Genomic DNA, 19,924 nt, shown 5'->3' with positions numbered 1-19,924 from the left:
TTCAAGCAAGCCGGGCCGAAGACGGCTGAAATGCCAGAAACCGGTCCCCGGTAGCTTGTCTCCTTTCTGGTAAAGAATTGGCTTGGTAGTTTAGTCTGCCCTGTTCCCATGATGCACTGGGCCAGGGGCAGACTGATTTGCATATAGCCAGGTTCTGAGCTGGGATGGGGCAGTGAGATAAATAACGGTGATGGATCAAGCCCTGATCTTTGGACTGGGTAAGAGTGGTCTGCTCAATTCAGACACTCTGTTCATCACCACCCCCTTTTGTAAATCGATTTTGGCCACTATAGGTGTGGCAGGGTATACTCAGACATGAGTCCCTTTCTCACTGCTCCATCAGGATTCAAGCAAGCCGGGCCGAAGACGGCTGAAATGCCAGAAACCGGTCCCCGGTAGCGTGTCTCCTTTCTGGTAAAGAATTGGCTTGGTAGTTTAGTCTGCCCTGTTCCCATGATGCACTGGGCCAGGGACAGACTGATTTGCATATAGCCAGGTTCTGAGCTGGGATGGGGCAGTGAGATAAATAACGGTGATGGATCAAGCCCTGATCTTTGGACTGGGTAAGAGTGGTCTGCTCAATTCAGACACTCTGTTCATCACCACCCCCTTTTGTAAATGTATAAATGTAAGCATTTATAGAGATATTGGTTAGTGTACGGAGTATTTACAGTGAACGTTAGCGTTTATGAAGCTGTTTATATTCATTTAGTTACTGATGGACTGAAAAACATTTACATTTCTTTGATACACCTGCTGAAACTAAACTATCAGTATTTTCACCATCCTTATTATTGTTAAGATTGTTTCATGTTTCACTAGAGCTTTATAGAAATCAGGCCTCGCAAATTCATACAAATTTTACTAGACCTTAAGGTCTAGTAACTTGGATAATCTACCCGGCCTAACTGTGATTTGCTTGACCTGTAAACAAGTCTCAAATTGTTTGATCCTAGGTAAATATTTTATAGAGCTGCCTTTTTATTCATCATCACATTTGAGAGCACCTTCAAATATGTGAGTTCAGCATTTTTGCTATACAAAAAAAACTCTTTTGTTTGATTAAACAGACTAAACTTTTGCTCCATGTATAATAAGAACCTAGCATACCTATAGGGTACACTATTCCTGACTTGCATCTTAGTTCACTAGTAGCATTGTTGTCAGGGAAGGGGCAAGAATGTTTCTCAGTTCATGTTGAAAAACTCACTTCTAATAAATATATTACTAAAGCATGATGTGGTAGCGCACTGTAATTTACAGACAGTAGATTTCCCGTTGAAATGTCAAAAAAAGCTTCCGCACACATGCAGTTTTAATTACAAAACTATTTAGTGTATAAAACGTAATCTGTGAAAATTGGTTTTCTGCTAAAACAATTATCATTTGCACATCAACGGGTAAGGTTTTCTGATTTGTTTTTCTCCCCATGAAACAGATTTTTCATCACACAAAATGGGCTTTAATAACTACTAAAATATATTTTGAAATATTTTTAAAGTTCACCTATTGGCTATTTAAATGTGTGTTAGAAAAAGAAACTTGCACCTCACAGCTTTTCATTTCACACTCTTTGTTCAGCACGTTAGACAGGTTGCATTAGAAAATCCTGGAAACCTGCGGTCAAAGAAATAAAAGTGATAGTAAGAAGACATATACCAACTTCTGTCCTCTGTCTCTGAACACAGTAAATGTGACACGTTAAAAACAAGATGTAAAGGCATATTTTTTGCTCCTTCACTTTCTGAGTGTACAGCATGCCTGTTCTTTGTCAGCTTGCCAGAACGGGTGAGTAGGCCCTAAATATAGCTCACCCTGATAAAGTCTGACTTGCCATAGCAAGTAGATTTCCCCAGTCCTGAAAATTTTAATAATTGCAAATGTGAGTACTTCCATAGTACTTTCATGTTGCTTATATAAGAACTTATATTTGTTAATGTAAGGGATGAAGACATACATTAGATTTACTAACTGATTACGCTGTTGTTTTGCTTTCAGTCAGGTCAGGTGTTGGCTTCAAAATGTACCCTCTACTTAGTTCTTCCAATATGGAAAGAGCTCATGTCGTCTTACCTTCAGACTAGCAGTGAATTTTGACCCTGTTATCCCACATAACCAACTACGTGTTAAAGGGGAAAGCCATAGGTGAAGTTGTGAAGTGTACATAGAGAAATTGTGTATTTCAATTATCTCTCCATATTTCCCACAGCAGTTACAGATTGTGTATTTTACAGAGTTGTATCTCTCCTAGGCAATGTGCCTCTGATTAAAGGCACAGGCACTCTTGATGCAATACATATTCTGATCTTACATTTAACAGTGATCTGTAAGATATGGGCTTGGGGCTTTTAAAAAATGCACTGTTAAGTTGTGTCCTTAATGTATATGATATGTACATGGAAACATTCACTGTAGTTTTTCAAGACACTTCCGAAAACCTGTCCTCTTTTGTGAGCTATGCAATCAAATTGAGGGCCATCCAGTGTGCCTTTTGCAGACTATACAAAATACACAAGCTTTAGAGTATAAATACCCAATGAGTTGGAAAATGTAATGGATTTGGCTATAAAAGTAAGGCACTGTTACTAAGCCAAATAGCAACACCGGTGGTTATCTGTTTTTTTTCAGTTTCCCCCACCAACTTTCCAGTTTCTGTTCAAAGCATCTTCATTATGCTCACTTGTTAAATTTTTAATTTTGAGGTGGCGTGGATGGCATGTGTATTGCACACCTCCTAGACTTGCTCTTTAATTGATAAGATTGAAATATTAATGTTCTTCTGGATTTAGAGTATTAACGGAGCATAATATTGTGTGGTGCTGCTTCTGTTAGCATAACTTTTTATTTTGTCAATGACGTTTGTCTAGGTTAGATACCAGTGACCTATATAATGAACTGAAGGAAGCTTCTCCCAATCACCTTCCCCTATATGTTGCAAGACTCCAGCAACTTGATTCTGAGAAGGTGAGCCATTACACATTCTTAAGTCATGTAATTTGTTCAGAAACCTAATTTGTGTTTTTCCAGTGTGTTTATGCCCTTTCCTTCTTTTCAAACTCAGTTGTGAATGTTGTGCCCAGCAGGTGAAATAATTAGCCATGTACTCAGGGTGTTACACATCTATCAAAGTGTCCACAATGTGTGGACCTGATTAACCTTCATAATATAATGGAGAATCCTCTCAAAATGGTATTTCTGTTTATTAACAGGAATACCACATCACTCTTGGAGCAGCACTTCCTGGCTGTACAATTACAATAATTCCCCAAAATATTTTTGGGGGACTTAACTATTTCCAACATATTCCTGGTTTGGAAATAGAACAGTTTCTGTTCTTTTTCTTGTCTCTGGACTCTTTAGTTGTTAGCGCCGGGACACCCCCTTGGGGGTAGCCGTGCGCTCTATAAAATCCTAAAAAAAAAAACAAAAAAAAAAAACAGTACATAAGCCTCCTTGGCTATTTAGTGAATGTTGTATTGTCCCATTATATTCTACAGGTGAGCTAAGAGTATTAAATTGCCTTCCTTGCGTCCATTAAATCCTTTTCTACAAAGAGGATGGCTGATATGGGGTTGGTGGACACATGGCGACAGTGCAATCTGACAAGACTATAAAGACATGTCAGCAGCACACCAGACATAAGCAAGGATAGATCTCTTCCTTACTTCCCCATGCCTTACTATGTCCACCTCAGCAGTAGAAATTGGAGTAGCTGCACTCTGATCACTCACCCATTATCATTACACTGTCTTTACCTGGCTTAGCCCCTTATTGTTGTACATGGCTTCTTAACCAAAAATGACTTACCTGCGACTCCAATGGCTATCAATGATACACCTGGTGCCCCTATTGCCTTATTGTGGGATATGTTGAAGGCAGTTCTATGGGCGGTCCTGCTTTATATCTATTGCAGACCGATTTAACCGGGACAAAGGGAACAAGCAAGCTCAATTATAGGGTGACATAAGAGACTTAGAGGAGCAGCATAAGCGTACAGGTTCACTCTGTGTGCAATGTTAGCTTACAGCAGCTCGCAGACAACTGAAAGCTCTGGATATGGACAGGGCAGAGTATACCTTGTTACGCAGAAAGCAGAAATCTTATATATGGGGTAACAGAGCGAGCCGTTTATTGGCCCACGTCTCCAGGCTCAAACCCTACACTATGGATGAATGAACTGATATTGGGGTGTGACATGACTACCAAATTGCGATGCATTTTTACTCGTCCTATTACATGGCTGACAAACTTTAATCGAACAATGCTGAAATCTACTTTGCGATACCATAACTCTCCCTAACCTTGTAAGGATCCAAAGCACTGCTCCTCATGCCTTCCCATCTCGCTGTTAAATGACGGCAACATCTTTACAAGCATCCAGACTTTTCGCCTTACCCTATATATGCAAGACATCATTGACCTGATCAAGCTAAGTTTATACCCGAAAGGGGATGCAGTGGCAATACTAAATGCATCTGCCATCTTCTGGACAAAACACAACACTCCTGACTACCTGCCCTTCTACTATCTATTGACACAAAGAAGCCGTTCAGTTGTGTGCACTGGCCGTACCGTCAGGTGGTACTAGCTAAATTCAGCCTGAGTACATGGTTTCAGCATTGGTGTAGCTATGCAGGTCCCTGAGTTACAGTCCGGGTTAATGGGATGATATCACAACCTTTCGACATAGCAAGGGGCACCCCACAAGGATGCCCCCTATTATTATTTGCCCTTTACATGGAGCCATTTGCAGAGCCAATACGCTTAAACCCTCACATATCTGGCATACCAATTGGGGGGGGGAGAGGGGGTGAAGGGGGGAGGGGGAGGGGGTGGACACAAGTTTGCTCGGCTTACAATGGCTTGATTACAGTTGCACACCCATTCACATCCCTACCTTTGTTAATGCTTGAGATGGATGTATTCGGGTAAGCATCAGAGTTTTACAATTAGTTTACAGAAATTTTGGGCCCTTAATCTTACCATTCCCAAGACTAATCAAGTCAAGCTTAAACGTATTTTCCCCTTTCCATGGACTGCACACAGGGTTATGTACCTGGGCTTATAAATCCATTCCATGACCGGATGTACAGTTGACACAAACTATGCCATGCTTCTCGCTAATACCGGGCCTGATCTTACAGCATAGAAAGTGAACATGCTTTCCTTACTGGAACAACTTGTGGCGGTCAAGACCCTGTTGCCCAAGATCCTCTACATCATGCACGCTCTCCCGCGCCCCCAATAATCCTGGCAAACTACACCAACTCATTGATGACTTCCTATACGCTTGGAAAAAGGGCCTGTATTGGGAAGAGACAACCATACCTCGCTCAAACAGAAGGTGTACTTGTTATATGCCACCTGGTGTGATACCTTCAAACGGCTCAACTCAGATACCTGGTAGAATGGGCTAGACCACTTACTGAGAAGCATTGGTGTTTCATTGACTAGTCGGTTTCTGGAAGCTTCCTTGACTAGCCAAACTATCCCAGAAACCAGGGGTTTACATATCCCCTGTCTGAGCAACAATGGAACCCAGAATCTACTCAAGCATTCCGAGGATCCTCCTTTATACATTGGCAAGAGGCTAATTGCAAGAGAATTGGGTATTTCTTCGACTTGGATGGGCTCATGGACTTTTCACAAATCCAGTCTATGGCCTCCCCCACTCTGCATATTGGCAATATATTGCTAACCGCCATTGGCTTCTGCGGCCTCATAGCCACCCACTTGCCAGCCGACTCTTTACACAGTTTGAACAATAGCTCCTCACCCGCTCTTCTGATAAGTGCCTCCTCTCCGACATCTATGTTTTCTCATTACATCACTAGTCCCCATCAAATCACCAGCGCAACGGAGCTGGGAACTGGAGTGTGGACGCCACTTCACCCCCAAGGGGTGATATGACATTTTGCACAGAGCACGTACCTCTTCTTGTAGTGCCTCTGGCAGAAAAACTGTGCTTAAAACGGCACACTACTGGTACTATACACCAGGTAGGGAAGCCAAATGGAAGCAAGGGTGAAACACGAACTGTTGGAGACAATGTGGACAAGTCATCACACTGACACCCCTCCTTTGGCACTGCCCCAAAATACAGCATTTCTGGGCAGAGGCTACAGCAGATGTTGATGAGATGTCGACACTGACCTTCCCAAGCTATATATTAGGCCTCTTGTTGGACTTGGCCCTTTCGGCAGGTTCACCCCGAAACTTTTTTGCATTCTCCTAGCCTTTTTCTGTAACCTGGTATTGGTGATTCTGATAGATACATCTGCCGTGTGGATTCCTCACCTTGTGAATATCCCCCTTGCGCCAGCAACGTTCGGAAAATTCTGCGTAGCACGCCGGCGTGGATGACGTCAAAGGAGCACGGCATCGCGCGCGACTCCGTCTGATGTCACCGACTCCTCATAAGGCCCACGTCGGCGTGATGACGTCAGTTCCCTTTTTTCCGCGTCGTCGACGCTAACGGTTTCTGGGATCTTCTGCGATACTTTTGTATCTTATCGCTGTTTAGCTGTTACAGTTTCTCTGTTGAGATTTACTTCTTCGTTGAGGATGTCGTCGAGGAAGAGGGGTTTCAAACAGTGTGGTTCCTGTACCCAAATGATGTCGATCACCGATCCGCATTCCGACTGTCTGTGGTGTTTCGGATCGGATCACGATGTTAAGAACTGTTGTTCCTGTTTCAAGATGAACCCCAAAGCTTTGCGTGAGCGGGAGGCGATGCTTCTACTCGCGAAGGTGAAGGAAAGCGAAGCCGGAAGGTCTTCGAGTTCGGTGTCCAGGCGCTCGAAGTCGAGGCAGTTGTCGCGGTCGAAGTCGAGGTCGGCTTCGAGGACCAAGGCGAGGTCGAGGTCCAGAGAGAGAATGAAGTCCAGAGAGAGGTCGAGGTCCAGAGGGAGGTCGAGGTCCGGATCCAAGTCGGCCTCGGGCCATGCTTCGAGCTCCTCGAGAAAGAAGCATAAGAGGAGTAAACATCACTCCAGACATCACTCTGGCAAGGAGTCTTCGGATTCGAGGAAGAAGTCACGTAAACATCACAAGGACTTCGTGTCTCCTTCTCCAGCTCAATCTCATGTGGGTTCTCCAGTTCAGAAGCAGGAACAGGATCTGGAGTCGCACCACTCTTCGGTGCATGATGAAGAGGTTCCTCGAGCACCGACTCCGGTTGTGGAGCCTGAAGATCAAGAGGGCCAGGGTGCACCTTTGCCGGATCAGCCTCCTTCGGAGCGGCCGTTGGGTTCGTACCCTCCCTTTCCAGGTCCAGGTCAGGATCCCTCGCAGTTTTTAAATGCCATGTTTGGTGTTTATTCGAGGGCTATGTACCCCACTGGTGCGCCTGTTGGTCCCATGGGTCCTTTGTCTTTTAATTTGGGTGTGCCCCAGGCTTATGCCCCGGCCCCCTTTATGCCGTTTATGCCGACGCCTTGTACTCCTTGGCTCGGTACGGCGCCGCCAAGGTCGTCGACTTCGCATGCGGCTTCGCCGACTCCGGATCGGCTTCGTGGTGATTCGGATCGCGGTGCTTCCCGTCCTCAAGCTCCTCGCTAGACGTCGGCTCCGGCGCCGTCGGAGTCGTTGCTGGATCCGTCGACTTCGGTCCGCATGGAATGGTCGAGGCGCGGAGCACAACGCCTTCTGGAGGAGAAGGATTATATGGACTCCGAGGTTGAGGAAGGAGAGTTGCAAGATCAGGGGGATTGTTTTGAGGACCTCCAAAGCGCAAGTGGCCTGGAACTTTCTCCTGAGTGGGGTTTGCCATCCGTTTCAGATACTCCATCTAAGGACATTGCACCCTATCACGTTGTTATTAGGAAGGCTGCAGATTTGCTAGGCTTGACTTTGCCCACAGTTGAATACAAGCCCAACATCCTTACGGAAGTTTTGCATTCGCCTTCTTCAATTGTAGAGCCTACACTTCCTTTTACTGATGCATTGACTGAGCCAATAAAGGAGGTTTGGAAGAGACCTTTGACTGCTCCTGCGGTTTCCAGGTCAGTGGCAAGGCATTACAGGGTGGCTCCTGATGACCCTGAATTTCTTTCCTCGCATCCTGCTCCGGAGAGTCTGGTAGTGCAGGCCGCCTGTTCCAGCAGGGCTGCGGGCTCTTTCCCTCAGGTGCCGGGAGACAAGGACTCTAAAAAATTGGACCAGTCTGCTAAAAAGATTTTCTCCTCGGGTAGCATGGCCTTGAAATCCACCAATGCTACTTGCCTATTGGGGAGATATGTTCATGCGTTGATGGACTCTGTGAAACAACTTTCATCTAAGCTTCCAGAGGACGATAGGAAGAACTTTAACGAAGTGGTCTCTGATACTCAGGCTGCTGCTCGTATGGTTATACAGAGTGGTATGGACACGGTGGACTCTGTTGCCAGGATTATGGGCTCTTTGTTGCAACAAGAAGGGCCGCATGGCTTAAGTCCTCCGATTTTTCTTCTGATGTTCAGTCTACCTTGTTGGACTTGCCAGTTGATGGGACAGGCCTCTTTGGTAAGAAGGCTGACGTAGCTCTGGAAAGATTCAAGGACAGCCGGGCTACGGCGAGGTCTTTGGGACTTCAGACAAGGGGCTCTGCGACTAGGAAGTTCAGGGGATTTGGCAGATCCACTTTTCGTTCCTGCAACCAAGGTCAGCAGCAGCAGTAGCAGCGACAGAATCCTCTGTATAAAACCTACAGAGGAAAGCAAAGGGGCCGTGGTCGTGGACGCCAGGCCTCCTCCTCCTCCTCTTCCTCTAATAATCAACCCCCTCCCTCTGCAGCAAAGCAGCCCTAGATCCGCCATTCTGGATCATGTGGCTCCGGTGGAGGGTCGGCTTATTCATTTTCTACGGGATTGGGAATCGGTTACATTAGATCTTTGGGTTCTCAATCTCGTGGAAAATGGGTATGCTCTTCCTTTCCAGGAGTTCCCGCCCAATTACCCTCCTTGCCAGGGTTTTTGTTCGGAGGACCACCTTATTCGCCTGCATGAAGAAGTCCTGGCTTTGTTCAAAAAAGGTGCGATAGAGGTGGTCCCGGAGCAGGAGAGGGGTCAGGGGTGCTACTCCTGGTATTTCCTGATCCCCAAGAAGGATGGCAGGTTACGTCCAATCCTGGACCTCAGGATTTTGAATCTCTATCTCAAGCAGGAGAAATTCAAAATGCTCACTCTTGCGCAGGTTCTTCAAGCGCTGTTGGAAGAAGACTGGATGGTGTCGATCGACTTGCAGGATGCGTATTTCCACATCCCGATCCTGAAGTCGCACAGGAAGTATCTCCGTTTTACGGTGGGTTCGCAACACTACCAGTTTGCGGTCCTTCCGTTTGGACTTACTACTGCGCCTCGAGTTTTCACCAAGGTGATGGCAGTGGTGGCGGCACATCTCAGGAGGTCGGGGATACCTGTATTCCCGTATCTGGACGACTGGCTGATCAAAGCGGAGTCGCCCGAGAAGGTGCTTCATCACCTGCAAGAGACATCGCAGCTGTCGTTCAGGTTGGGTTTTTCGATAAACGTGCCCAAATCTCACCTTGTGCCCTCCCAGCGCAACCTGTTCATAGGTGCGGTACTGGACACTACTGTATGTCGTGCATTCCCTCCACCTCAAAGGATTCGCGACATTCAGGAAATGATTCCTTTATTTCACAATGTAGCGGTTGTTCCGGTCCTGAAGGTCCTTCGCCTGCTCGGTCTGATGGCTTCTTGCATTCTCCTGGTCAACCATGCACGCTGGCACATGAGAGCACTCCAGTGGTGCCTCCGCAGGCAGTGGTATCAGCACAACGGAGATCTCGGGGAGTCAGTGAAGATCTCCAGAGAGACTGCAGCGGATCTGTCTTGGTGGGGCGTGGAAGGCAATCTGTCACAAGGAAAGCCTTTTCAGCTTCCACCATCGGTGGCCACGGTGATAACGGATGCATCCACTCTAGGGTGGGGTGCTCATCTGGGGGATCTGGAGGTCAAGGGTCTTTGGTCTCCGGAGGAAAGGTTGCTTCACATCAACCTTTTAGAATTGCGGGCCATACGTCTGGCGCTCAAGGCCTTCCTCCCTTCCCTTCGCGGTCGGTCGGTCCAAGTCCTGACGGACAACACGACCGCGATGTGGTACATCAACAAGCAGGGAGGAGTAGGGTCGTGGTGTCTTTGCAAAGAGGCTCTGCGTCTCAGGTCCTGGGTTCAGGACCACCAGATTTGTCTGATGGCAAATCATCTGGCCGGAGTCCTGAACGTACGTGCGGACGTTCTCAGTCGGCAGTTCTCTGCCGACCACGAGTGGAGGCTTCACCCGGAGGTTGTTCTCGACATCTTTCAGATGTGGGGAACTCCTCGGGTGGATCTGTTTGCCACTTGCGAGAATGCTCACTGCCCGTTATTCTGCAGTCTCCAGTATCTGATGCAAGGAGCATTGGGGGACGCGTTTCAGTTGAGCTGGGGAGGTCAGCTCCTTTACGCGTTTCCTCCCATACCCTTGATTCCTCGGGTTCTGAGGAAGATTCGCCAAGACCGGGCCCAAGTCATATTGGTCGCCCCGGATTGGCCAAGAAGGGTGTGGGACACGGATCTTCTCCACCTCTCCTCTCACCCGCCGCTCCGTCTCCCTCTCCGGGCAGACCTCCTCTCTCAGATGGAGGGGCAGGTTCTACACCCCCACCTCCAGACATTACACCTTCATGCCTGGAGATTGAACGGGGCAATCTGAATTCCTTCTCTCTCCCTCACGATGTGGTGGATGTCATTCTTTCTGCCAGGCGCGACTCCACCAAGTCCATCTATTCGTAAAGGTGGTCTAAGTTTGTCTCTTGGTGTAGGGAGAGGGATGTTGACCCGTTAAAGGCTCATTTGTCTGACATTTTGCTGTTTGCTCTTTCTCTGGCACGGCAAGGGTTTGCTGTTGCCACTGTCAAAGGATATCTTTCGGCCTTATCGGCATTTCTCTGTTTGCCAGATCAGCCCTCTCTTTTTAAATCTCCTGTAGTATTAAGATTTTTGAAGGGACTTACTAATAAGTTCCCTCCTTCTCCCTTTATTGTTCCTCATTGGGACTTGAATCTTGTGTTAACTTATCTGATGGGTTCTCCGTTTGAACCCTTACACAAGTGTCCAATGAGGCTTCTTTCTTTTAAGACGGTCTTCTTGGTTGCAATTACCTCGGCAAGGAGGGTAAGTGAGCTTCAGGCTCTTAGTTCCAAGCCCCCGTTCTTGTCCATCCATGCTGAAAGAATGGTTCTCAGGACCAGGGCTGCTTTTCTGCCTAAGGTGGTTACTCCCTTCCACCTAGGACAATCCATTACCCTTCCTACCTTTTATCCTCCCCCACACCCTTCCAAGGAGGAGGAGAGGCTTCATCGCCTGGACCCGAAGAGAGCGGTTAGTTTCTATCTTGATAGGACTAAAGACTATCGTATTGACGATCAGCTCTTCGTGGGTTTTGCTGGCTGCAAGAAGGGCAGAGCGGTGCACAAGCGCACACTTTCCAGATGGATTATTCTCTGCATCAAGATTTGCTACTCTCTGGCGGGTAAGGACCCTCCTGAGGGTATTAGAGCTCATTCAACTAGAGCAAAATCTGCTAGTTCTGCATTGTCTAGAGGTGTTCCTGTTGAGGATATTTGCAGGGCCGCGACATGGGCTTCCCTCCACACTTTTGCGAAGCACTACTGCTTGGATGCTGAGGTGAGGAGGGACGGCCACTTCGCGCGCTCTGTTCTCCAGGATTTCCTGGTATAGCAGAGTGGTCACCCTCCTCCGGGAGTGGGGACTGCTGTGGGACTCTATTCACAAGGTGAGGAATCCACACGGCAGATGTATCTATCAGAAGAACAAGTTACTTACCTTCGGTAACGCTTTTTCTGGTAGATACAGTATCTGCCTGTGGATTCCTCACTGACCCACCCGCCTCCCCGTTGTCCACTCTGCTATACCTGGGTTTGTGTGCAAATGTATTTATGATTTTGTATATCTGAAATTGTATAGTTTTGCACTTTAATTGTTTTTGGTTGCATGTACTGTGTACATTGTATATATATATATATGTACTTGTTGGTCCGTCCGGGTGCCTCGACGGCACGGAAAAAAGGGCGGAACTGACGTCATCACGCCGACGTGGGCCTTATGAGGAGTCCGTGACGTCAGACGGAGTCGCGCGCGATGCCGTGCTCCTATGACGTTGTCCACGCCGGCGTGCTACGAAGAATTTTCCGAACGTTGCTGGCGCAAGGGGGATATTCACAAAGTGAGGAATCCACAGGCAGATACTGTATCTACCAGAAAAAGCGTTACCGAAGGTAAGTAACTTGTTCTTTTGGGCCGCTGAGCACTTTAGCACTGAGGTCCATTGTAAAGTGTGTGCACTCTGTGTATGTGTGGTGAGATGGGCCTGCCCTCCTATAGGAATGCATGGGGGATATGTGTGTCCATGGTAATTCATGGTATGAGAAGAGTGCAGGGGCGAGTTTAGTATGTGTGAACTTGTGAGAATACATGCTGTGCAATGGTGTGCGCAGATTTATGGTGACTGGTGTTAGAACTTGGCATTTCTGTGTGCTATGTGTCTGCCTGCCTGATGTGAATTACATGTCTGGCTTGTGAGTGACAGGAGCTGAGGGGTGTGGGTGGCTTCAGAAGACAGGGTGAGTCAGCTCAGCGATGAATAGAGATCTGCATGCAGATGGGAGGGAGGAGTTGCACCTGGGACCTGAATAGGGCTGTGCCTTCCCTCAACAATGCTGGCTCCGCCCCCTGTGGTGTGTCTGATCACTGAGCCCTCACCAGACAAAGGGGAGAGGAGCTGGACAAAACAAAGTGCTCCACATCCCCCTAAAGCAGTTCTGACTGGTATTCCCAAGCCCTGTGCTGTGACACAAAGGGATTTACTGATATAAATATAGGGGATGTGACCCCATGAAAAGGGGGCAGTGTGCTGTATTTGTTCCTGACTGGGCATGCTGCTGCTGGGGCCCAGGGGAGGCTGCCAGGAGAGCTTGCCTCCTTGGGCCCTGCATTGCCCCTTCCTCTAAAGCCTGATGCTTCCTTCTGCAGGACCGTGCTTGTAGCGCATTTCGAGCATTTATTTTAATTATTCTCCCAAGCAGGAGCAATAGATCTCCACAGCGTCTAGAGATCGAGAGAGACAGATCGAGAGAGAGAGAGAGAGAAAAAAAACACCCCCGATGGAGGATTCCCAGCGGTGCCCACCCCGTGTGTTTGTTCCCTGGCTGGTGCCCACCCCAGGATATTGCCGCTATGGCCATAGACTTTGTTTTGACTGCAGGTGCTCACCTCCCATTGTCGCCGCATCATGGATTATCTGCTGGGACGGGTGCCCCTGGGCGGGGCCTGGGCCAGCCGGAAGCAGTCTGGAGCCTTGCGGGCTCCATAATGAAGTCCCGGTCCCAAGAAGGGGGGCCGGGTGAAGCTACGCCTCATCCTGAAGCGAGGCATTTTGGTGCGAGGCTCCCGTGAGTGAGGGGAGCCCCGGAGACGAGTCCTACCCGCAGTCCACAGAGTCAGAAGAGGCTGCCGCGGCCGCCAATGGCAGCGCGGCTGGCCGTGGACACCCGGGAGACAGGAAATACTCAGCGGGGCTCCCATTTACTTGTTGCGAGCCCCGGGGCCGACAGAAGAGAAGTCCCCCTGTGCAGGAGCCTGGCCGTTGCAGGCCACTCCAACGATGGGGCTAATGTGATTTAAAAGTCTTGTGGGGGTGCCGAGTGAGGCACAGAACCAGTTCTGAGCGACCCCCACCTGATAGGGGGCTGTTCCAACGTGGGGAATATTTTTTTCTTCAAGAGCCCGCGTTGCTCCCACGAGAGGACACATATTTGTGTGCGAGGCTAGAGAACCCTAATGTTCCCGGGCTTGTAGTTTTGGCCATCCCAGCTGCCCCGCCTGACAGTGGGCAGCTGCAACGTTGCCCCCATTTGTTTTAGGAGGTCCAGAGGGGTTCATGCGGCACAGTGGTGCCAGTACCCATACTTATTTCCCCAGCTGTGCCGCACCAGCACGGGCAGCTGCAACGTTGCCCACATTTGCATGAGAAGGCATAGTGGTGCCAGGCCTAACTTTGATATTCACAGCTGCCTAGCAGGTAGTGGGTAGCTGCATCGTTTAGGCCACAGCGCTTTGGGGGCATGTCTTTTTGAAGTTAGGAGTGAGATGCACTCCTTTGCCCCCTTACATTCACAGCTGCGCACCACTTCGTGCCAGCTGCACCGTTGAGGTTTGCGCAATGGTGCAAATGGATTCCGCTGCTAGGCAGCAGCCCTGGCATTCTGGACACAGGACGTTTGAGCCCCTTTTGAGATAGCCAGTTGGCCAGGGGGACTGGGAGTGATAGGGTGCCAGGCCCAAATGTGATTTATGTGGTGCTAGGAAATGTGATTCATGAAGTATGATTTACGCACCCTGTTTTGATACCTCTGAATGTGGTTTTTATGATTGAGGTTGTTTTGCATAGTATGGTTTATGCTAGTGAGATTATGTTCCACTGTGAATTATGCCCCTAATATGAGTTATACTTGGGAGGTTAAGGTCTAATGCGTTTAGACTTATGAGAGGATTGTATAATGTGTTTATGCTGGTAAAGTTGGCGCAGAATGTAATTTGTGCCTAATGTGATACTGTGCATAATGTAGTTCATCTACAGGCTGATGCGAAGTACAGTGATTACCAGTGGTTACTGGTTGTACGGTTACGAGATGTATTGCTTTTACTAAGTTCGCTTTGTGATGGTTCTGACAGTGGGCCCTGTCAGGTGTAAATAATCCCTTGTAAATATGACCTACTGCCAGGTGTCATCATGTATATTATGTGTTTTCTATTCTAATGTGTTATGAGAATACAAAGGCTATTTTTGATATAACCATGTTTGGAGTTACTTTTGTGGTGTGCCTGGTATGTTGTTGCTGTGTGTGTGTGTGCATATGCTTTACACATGGCCTCCGGGGTAAACCTGACTGCTCGTGCCAAGCTACCAAGGGGGTGAGCAGGGGTTATCTTTAGCATGCAACTCCCTTCCCCTGACTAGAGTGGTTGTTTCTGCCTGGCTTTGGCGCAAGCCTTAGCCAAACAGAAATCCCATTTCTAAAACCTCCCAAATACATTACCTACTGTCTGAAATTGGTGTTGGGGTGTGCTATTGCACTACCGATTGGTGCCACTAAACAAGTCATCTTATTCTGTTGGGGCTCCGGAACAATACCTACAAGACTGGATTATCTACACAAACTCTGGGAGCTCTTGGCAATGGAGAAACTGCCCGCCATTTTGGTTCACACTCTTCCATGTTTGATAACACATGGGGACTCTGTATCTGATTTCTCTCCAACGAATTTAGGAAGTTGACCTGTCCGGCATACCTGCGTGTAGTCCACCTAACTCAGGCAGCTCACTCTACTGACTAACGTATAATTACCCCACTCTCCAGTAGATCTCCTACTTCCGCCAACCGGATGTTAACCTTAGCCAGTATTGGGGTATCTTTCATAGAATAACATGCCTGAATCATTCCTAGTCGCTGAGATGGGAGTCCCACAGTAAAATGCAAAAGTAGTGCCATAAGTAATAAATAGGCTACTAAGATATGGCCATTGGCTTTGATAGCCTATCTATGTCCTTTTTCAAAAAAAGGACCAAATGTTCGTTCCAGCCACTAAGCTGCCAGCACCCTCTAGAACACTCCCAGCAGAGGCAAGTTCTCCTCAGATTTTCTTCTTCGGAAGAAGTGGAAGAAGAAGCATTACCGGATCCATCTGCTGTTCCGGATCCTTGGGATGATTACGTAATTCCGACGCGGTCACCTCCTCCACACCGACCTTCGGATTCTCCCCCGAGGACATCGGGGGGGGGGGGTTAATAATTTAATGCAAAGGGCAGCCAATAGGTTTCACTTACCTATCACAGTGAGACCGATTTTTTTCTTCATGATTTTAAAGAGGACACAAGAAGGATTGTACGATCGATCCCGATCATAGACTATATTTGGCAGGAGGGTGTGAAGATCATGAAGACGCCGGCATCTATACCAGCAGTGCTGTCACGTGTTGAAAAAAAATATAAAGCTCCTAAAGATAGTACATCTTGCCTTATTGGTCATCCAAGACCAGATTCTGTTATATCCCAGGTCGCACAGAGACGGTCAAAGAATCCAGAAACACCAATTACTACTCCTCCGGACAGAGAGGGATGTAGGATGGACCTCTTGGGGAAGAAATTCTCGGCAATGGCAGCATCAATTCGGGCAGCAAATGCCTTAGCCATTATTAACCGTTATGACCGTCAAATGTGGTCTGATATGGCGGGGTTGATCGACCTCATCCTGGAAGAAAACAAGAAAGCCGCTAGAAAGATTTTATTGGAAAGTGAAAGGGCTGCCTCTGAGACTATTGACATAGCAAATGCAAGTTTTAGGCAGTTTGCAGGAGCGGCAGTGCTTCGACGCTAGGGGTGGCTGAAAGCCACTACCTTCAGACCTGAGGTTCAGGTAAAAATCCTAGACATGGCATATGAGTCACTTTTCGGTAAGCATATTGATGACGGTCTTCTATAAACAACAATACAAATACTGCAAGTCATTAGGGTCTTTACGGTATAGAAGGGTACCATTTAGAGGCACCAGAGGCGAGGATTCACCACCTACAAGGGAGGTTATCAAAGAAATCAACAATACACATATCAATCTCAATATCTTCAATCTTACAACCCATCAGCTTACCGCCAATCCTCAACAGCTGGTCACAAGGGAACACCTCAACAGGGCTATGACTCTGGCAGAAAGCAATGAGTACAGCAGGGTGCCAGTCATTTTTCCCTCTCTACCGGTGGGCGCAAACATTTCTACTTTTGCACAGCGGGTGGTGCAAGATCACTTCAGACTGCTGAGTGTTGGACCTAGTCACCAAGGGTCACACACTAGAATTTATTGAAAAACACCCATTACTCCACCCGGGAGTCCCCCTCCCCCTCGTCTTCACTTACTATGAAAAGAAGTCTTGCTCATGCTCCTCAAGGAAGCTATAGAGAATGTACCATCCAATCAGAAAGGAAAAGGATTCTATTCTCACTTCTTCCTAATACAAAAGAAGTCAGGAGGATGCCGACCAATTCTGGACCTAAACAAACTCGACCAGTTTCTCAAAAAACAGACGTTTTAGGATGGTAACTCTTTCCAATATTTTGGCATGCTTAAACAAAGGAGATTTCATGACTTCTCTCGATATGGAGGACGCTTACTTTCATATCCCAATTCACCTGAAACACCAGAAATATCTACGGTTCACAGTGGCTGGTACCCACTATCAATTCAAGGTGCTCCTGTTCGGCTTAAAGCCAGCACCGCAGATCTTCACAAGTGCCTAGCACTAGTAGCTGCAGCCTTGCGATCTCAGGGGTTTCAAGTTTTTCCATACCGCGACGATTGGCTGCTTAAAGTTGTATCAAAGCAGGAAGCCGATCAGACAATGGCAGCTTGTCTCCACCTTTTCAATACATTGGGACTCAATTTAAACAGGGAAAAATCGAAATTGCATCCAACCCAAGTAATTTTGTTTCTGGTAGCATCACTGGACACATTCCAATGCAAACCATTCTTGTCTCAAGAGAGACAAATACAACTCCAAAGGCTGGCAATGACCATTTCAAAAAGAAGGTCCGTTTCTGTTCAAATATTCAAATCGGTGCTAGGGATGTGCTAGTCAGCGATAAACTTAGTACCTTCAGCGAAGTTAAAGATGAGACCTTTGCAGGAGGAACTGCAGAAACAGTGGCAACAGACTGTAGGATCTTTCGAAGATGCAATTCGAATCACAACAAGAATGGTGGAGGCACTTCAATGGTGGTCTCAGACGGTGAACATTGCTCAAGGATTAACCTTTCTCCAAAATATCCCAGATTTCATTTTGACGACAGACTCCTCCATGGAGGGATGGGGTGGTCATTTGCAGGATTTACAAATCCAGGGGAAGTGGTCTTTGAAGCAGAAAAGGCACCACATCAACATCTTGGAACTCAAGGCAATTTTCTTATCACTACAGGCGTTCCTTCCAAGGAGAAGAGGTACCTCAGTGCTGGTCCGTACGGACAATACGGCCAGCATGTACTACATAAACAAACATAAACAAACAAGGGGGAACAAAATCCATAACGCTATCTCAATAGGCCTAGGAGTTAAGGAACTGGACAATGTTCCACGGAATTTCTTTGAAGGTCGAACATGTAGGAGGTCTTCACAATACTCTGGCAGATACACTAAGCAGATCCCAGTCCAGCTGCCACGAGTGGGAGCTAGAACAGACGCAAGTGAACAGGATCTTTCGTAAATGGGGGAAGCCAACTCTGGACCTGTTTGCAACGAAAGAACACAAGATGCCAGTTTACGCTAGCAAGTTCTCACAACCGGGGTCAATGGGGAATGCCCTTTTAATGCGATGGTCCGGGATTTATGCCTACGCATTTCCTCCCATCCCATTGATCCCCAGAGTTCTTATCAAGGTGAAGTCAGAAGGCTGTCACCTAATCTTGATTGCTCCGCGCTGGCCAAGACGGTATTGGTTTCCGGAACTACTTCTGCTGTCGCAGGACAAACCCATTCGTCGTCTTCCATCACCACAATGTTATCAAGGAACAAGGGACAAGTGCTCCATCCAGACCCATATTCTCTTAATTTGCACGCATGGCTCCTGAATTCCTAGAGTTTAAGGATCTCAATATTTCACAAGATTGTAGAGAAATACAGGCCAAGTCACGTGCTGAAAGACCATTTAAGACATATCGTCTGAAGTGGAAGATTTTCTGTTGCTGGTGCGAGAGGAACAAAGTTCATCCAGTACAAACTCCTGCTGAGCAGATTTTGCCTTACTTACTGTCGCTAGCTAAGTCATGCCTCTCTCTCTTCAGTTAAGGTTCACCTGGCAGCAATTTCCCGGTAAAGGAAATCTATTCACACTCCTTCTCTCTGTTCATCTGCTCTCATAAAGCAATTCATGAGAGGTCTTTTCCACGCCTTTTCTCCGGTGTACGCACTTCCTCCAGAGTGGAGGCTCAATGTGGTTCTAACGCAATTGATGCGAAAGCCATTCGAACCAATTTATAAAGCAGAGCTTAAATTTCTTACATGGAAGTTTTCTCTATTGATGGCTCTCACTTTGGCGAGAAGAGTGAGTGAATTGCAAGCGTTTACAATAAAAGAACCTTTCTTACAATTTACAGAAAGCTGCATAGCCCTTCGGACAAATCCAAGATTTATTCCGAAAGTGCCATCACAATTTCACCTAAATGAACAGGTAATACTGCAAACATTCTTGCCAAATCTATCGAACCCAGCCGAAAGGGCTCTACATACATTGGACATCAAAAGATGTTAAAATGTTATCTTCACAAAACAAAGGAGATAAAGAAAACAGATCAACTTCTGGTGGCCTACAGTCAAGGCAAACTTGGAACCGCAGTAACGAAAGCAACAATCGCCAGATCAGTGGCTTCTGCGATACAATTCTGCTACGAAAAAGCAAATAAACCTCGAACAGTGAGAGCTAAAGCTCACTTCACAAGAACTGTTGCTGCGTCTACAGCTTTGTTTGCTGGAGTGACATTAGACAAGATATGCCGTGCTGCGACATGGAATAATGTCCACACGTTCACAACACTATTGCCTCTAGTCTCCGCAAAAGGAAGATGCAGCGGTTGGACTGGCTGTGTGTGACATCTTTTTAACTAAGGTCAGATTTCTTTAAGTTTCCTAAGGAAGACTCTTTTGTTGTTTGCTTTGTCTAATTTTAAGTACATGCAGTGATTGTACAAATGTATTTAATAAGTGATTTCTTACTCTGATTTATGAGCTATGTGTATCTATATGATTACATTAATGGTTATATTGATATCTTTTTCAACATTGCTATAGAATATAATGCTTAGTGCATGTCAAGTCAAGTCAAAAG

General features: G+C 47.0%; 1 protein-coding gene across 4 annotated transcripts in view; it reads left to right on the top strand.

The window, feature by feature from the left end:
- The window catches only part of TPP2 (tripeptidyl peptidase 2), a 656,253-nt gene that overhangs the window by 588,769 nt on the left and 47,560 nt on the right, over nucleotides 1–19,924 (top strand). For all 4 annotated transcript variants that reach the window (XM_086934242.1, XM_086934243.1, XM_086934239.1 and 1 more), the window contains one exon: nucleotides 2,868–2,964. In XM_086934242.1, the coding sequence (XP_086790368.1) occupies nucleotides 2,868–2,964 (97 nt within the window). The remainder of the gene's footprint in view (nucleotides 1–2,867; nucleotides 2,965–19,924) is intronic.

Source organism: Lissotriton vulgaris, chromosome 8, assembly GCF_964263255.1.
Source record: "Lissotriton vulgaris chromosome 8, aLisVul1.2, whole genome shotgun sequence".
NCBI lineage: Eukaryota > Metazoa > Chordata > Amphibia > Caudata > Salamandridae > Lissotriton > Lissotriton vulgaris.
Note: the sequence above shows the minus strand (reverse complement) of the source record. Positions and strands in the feature narration are given on the sequence as shown.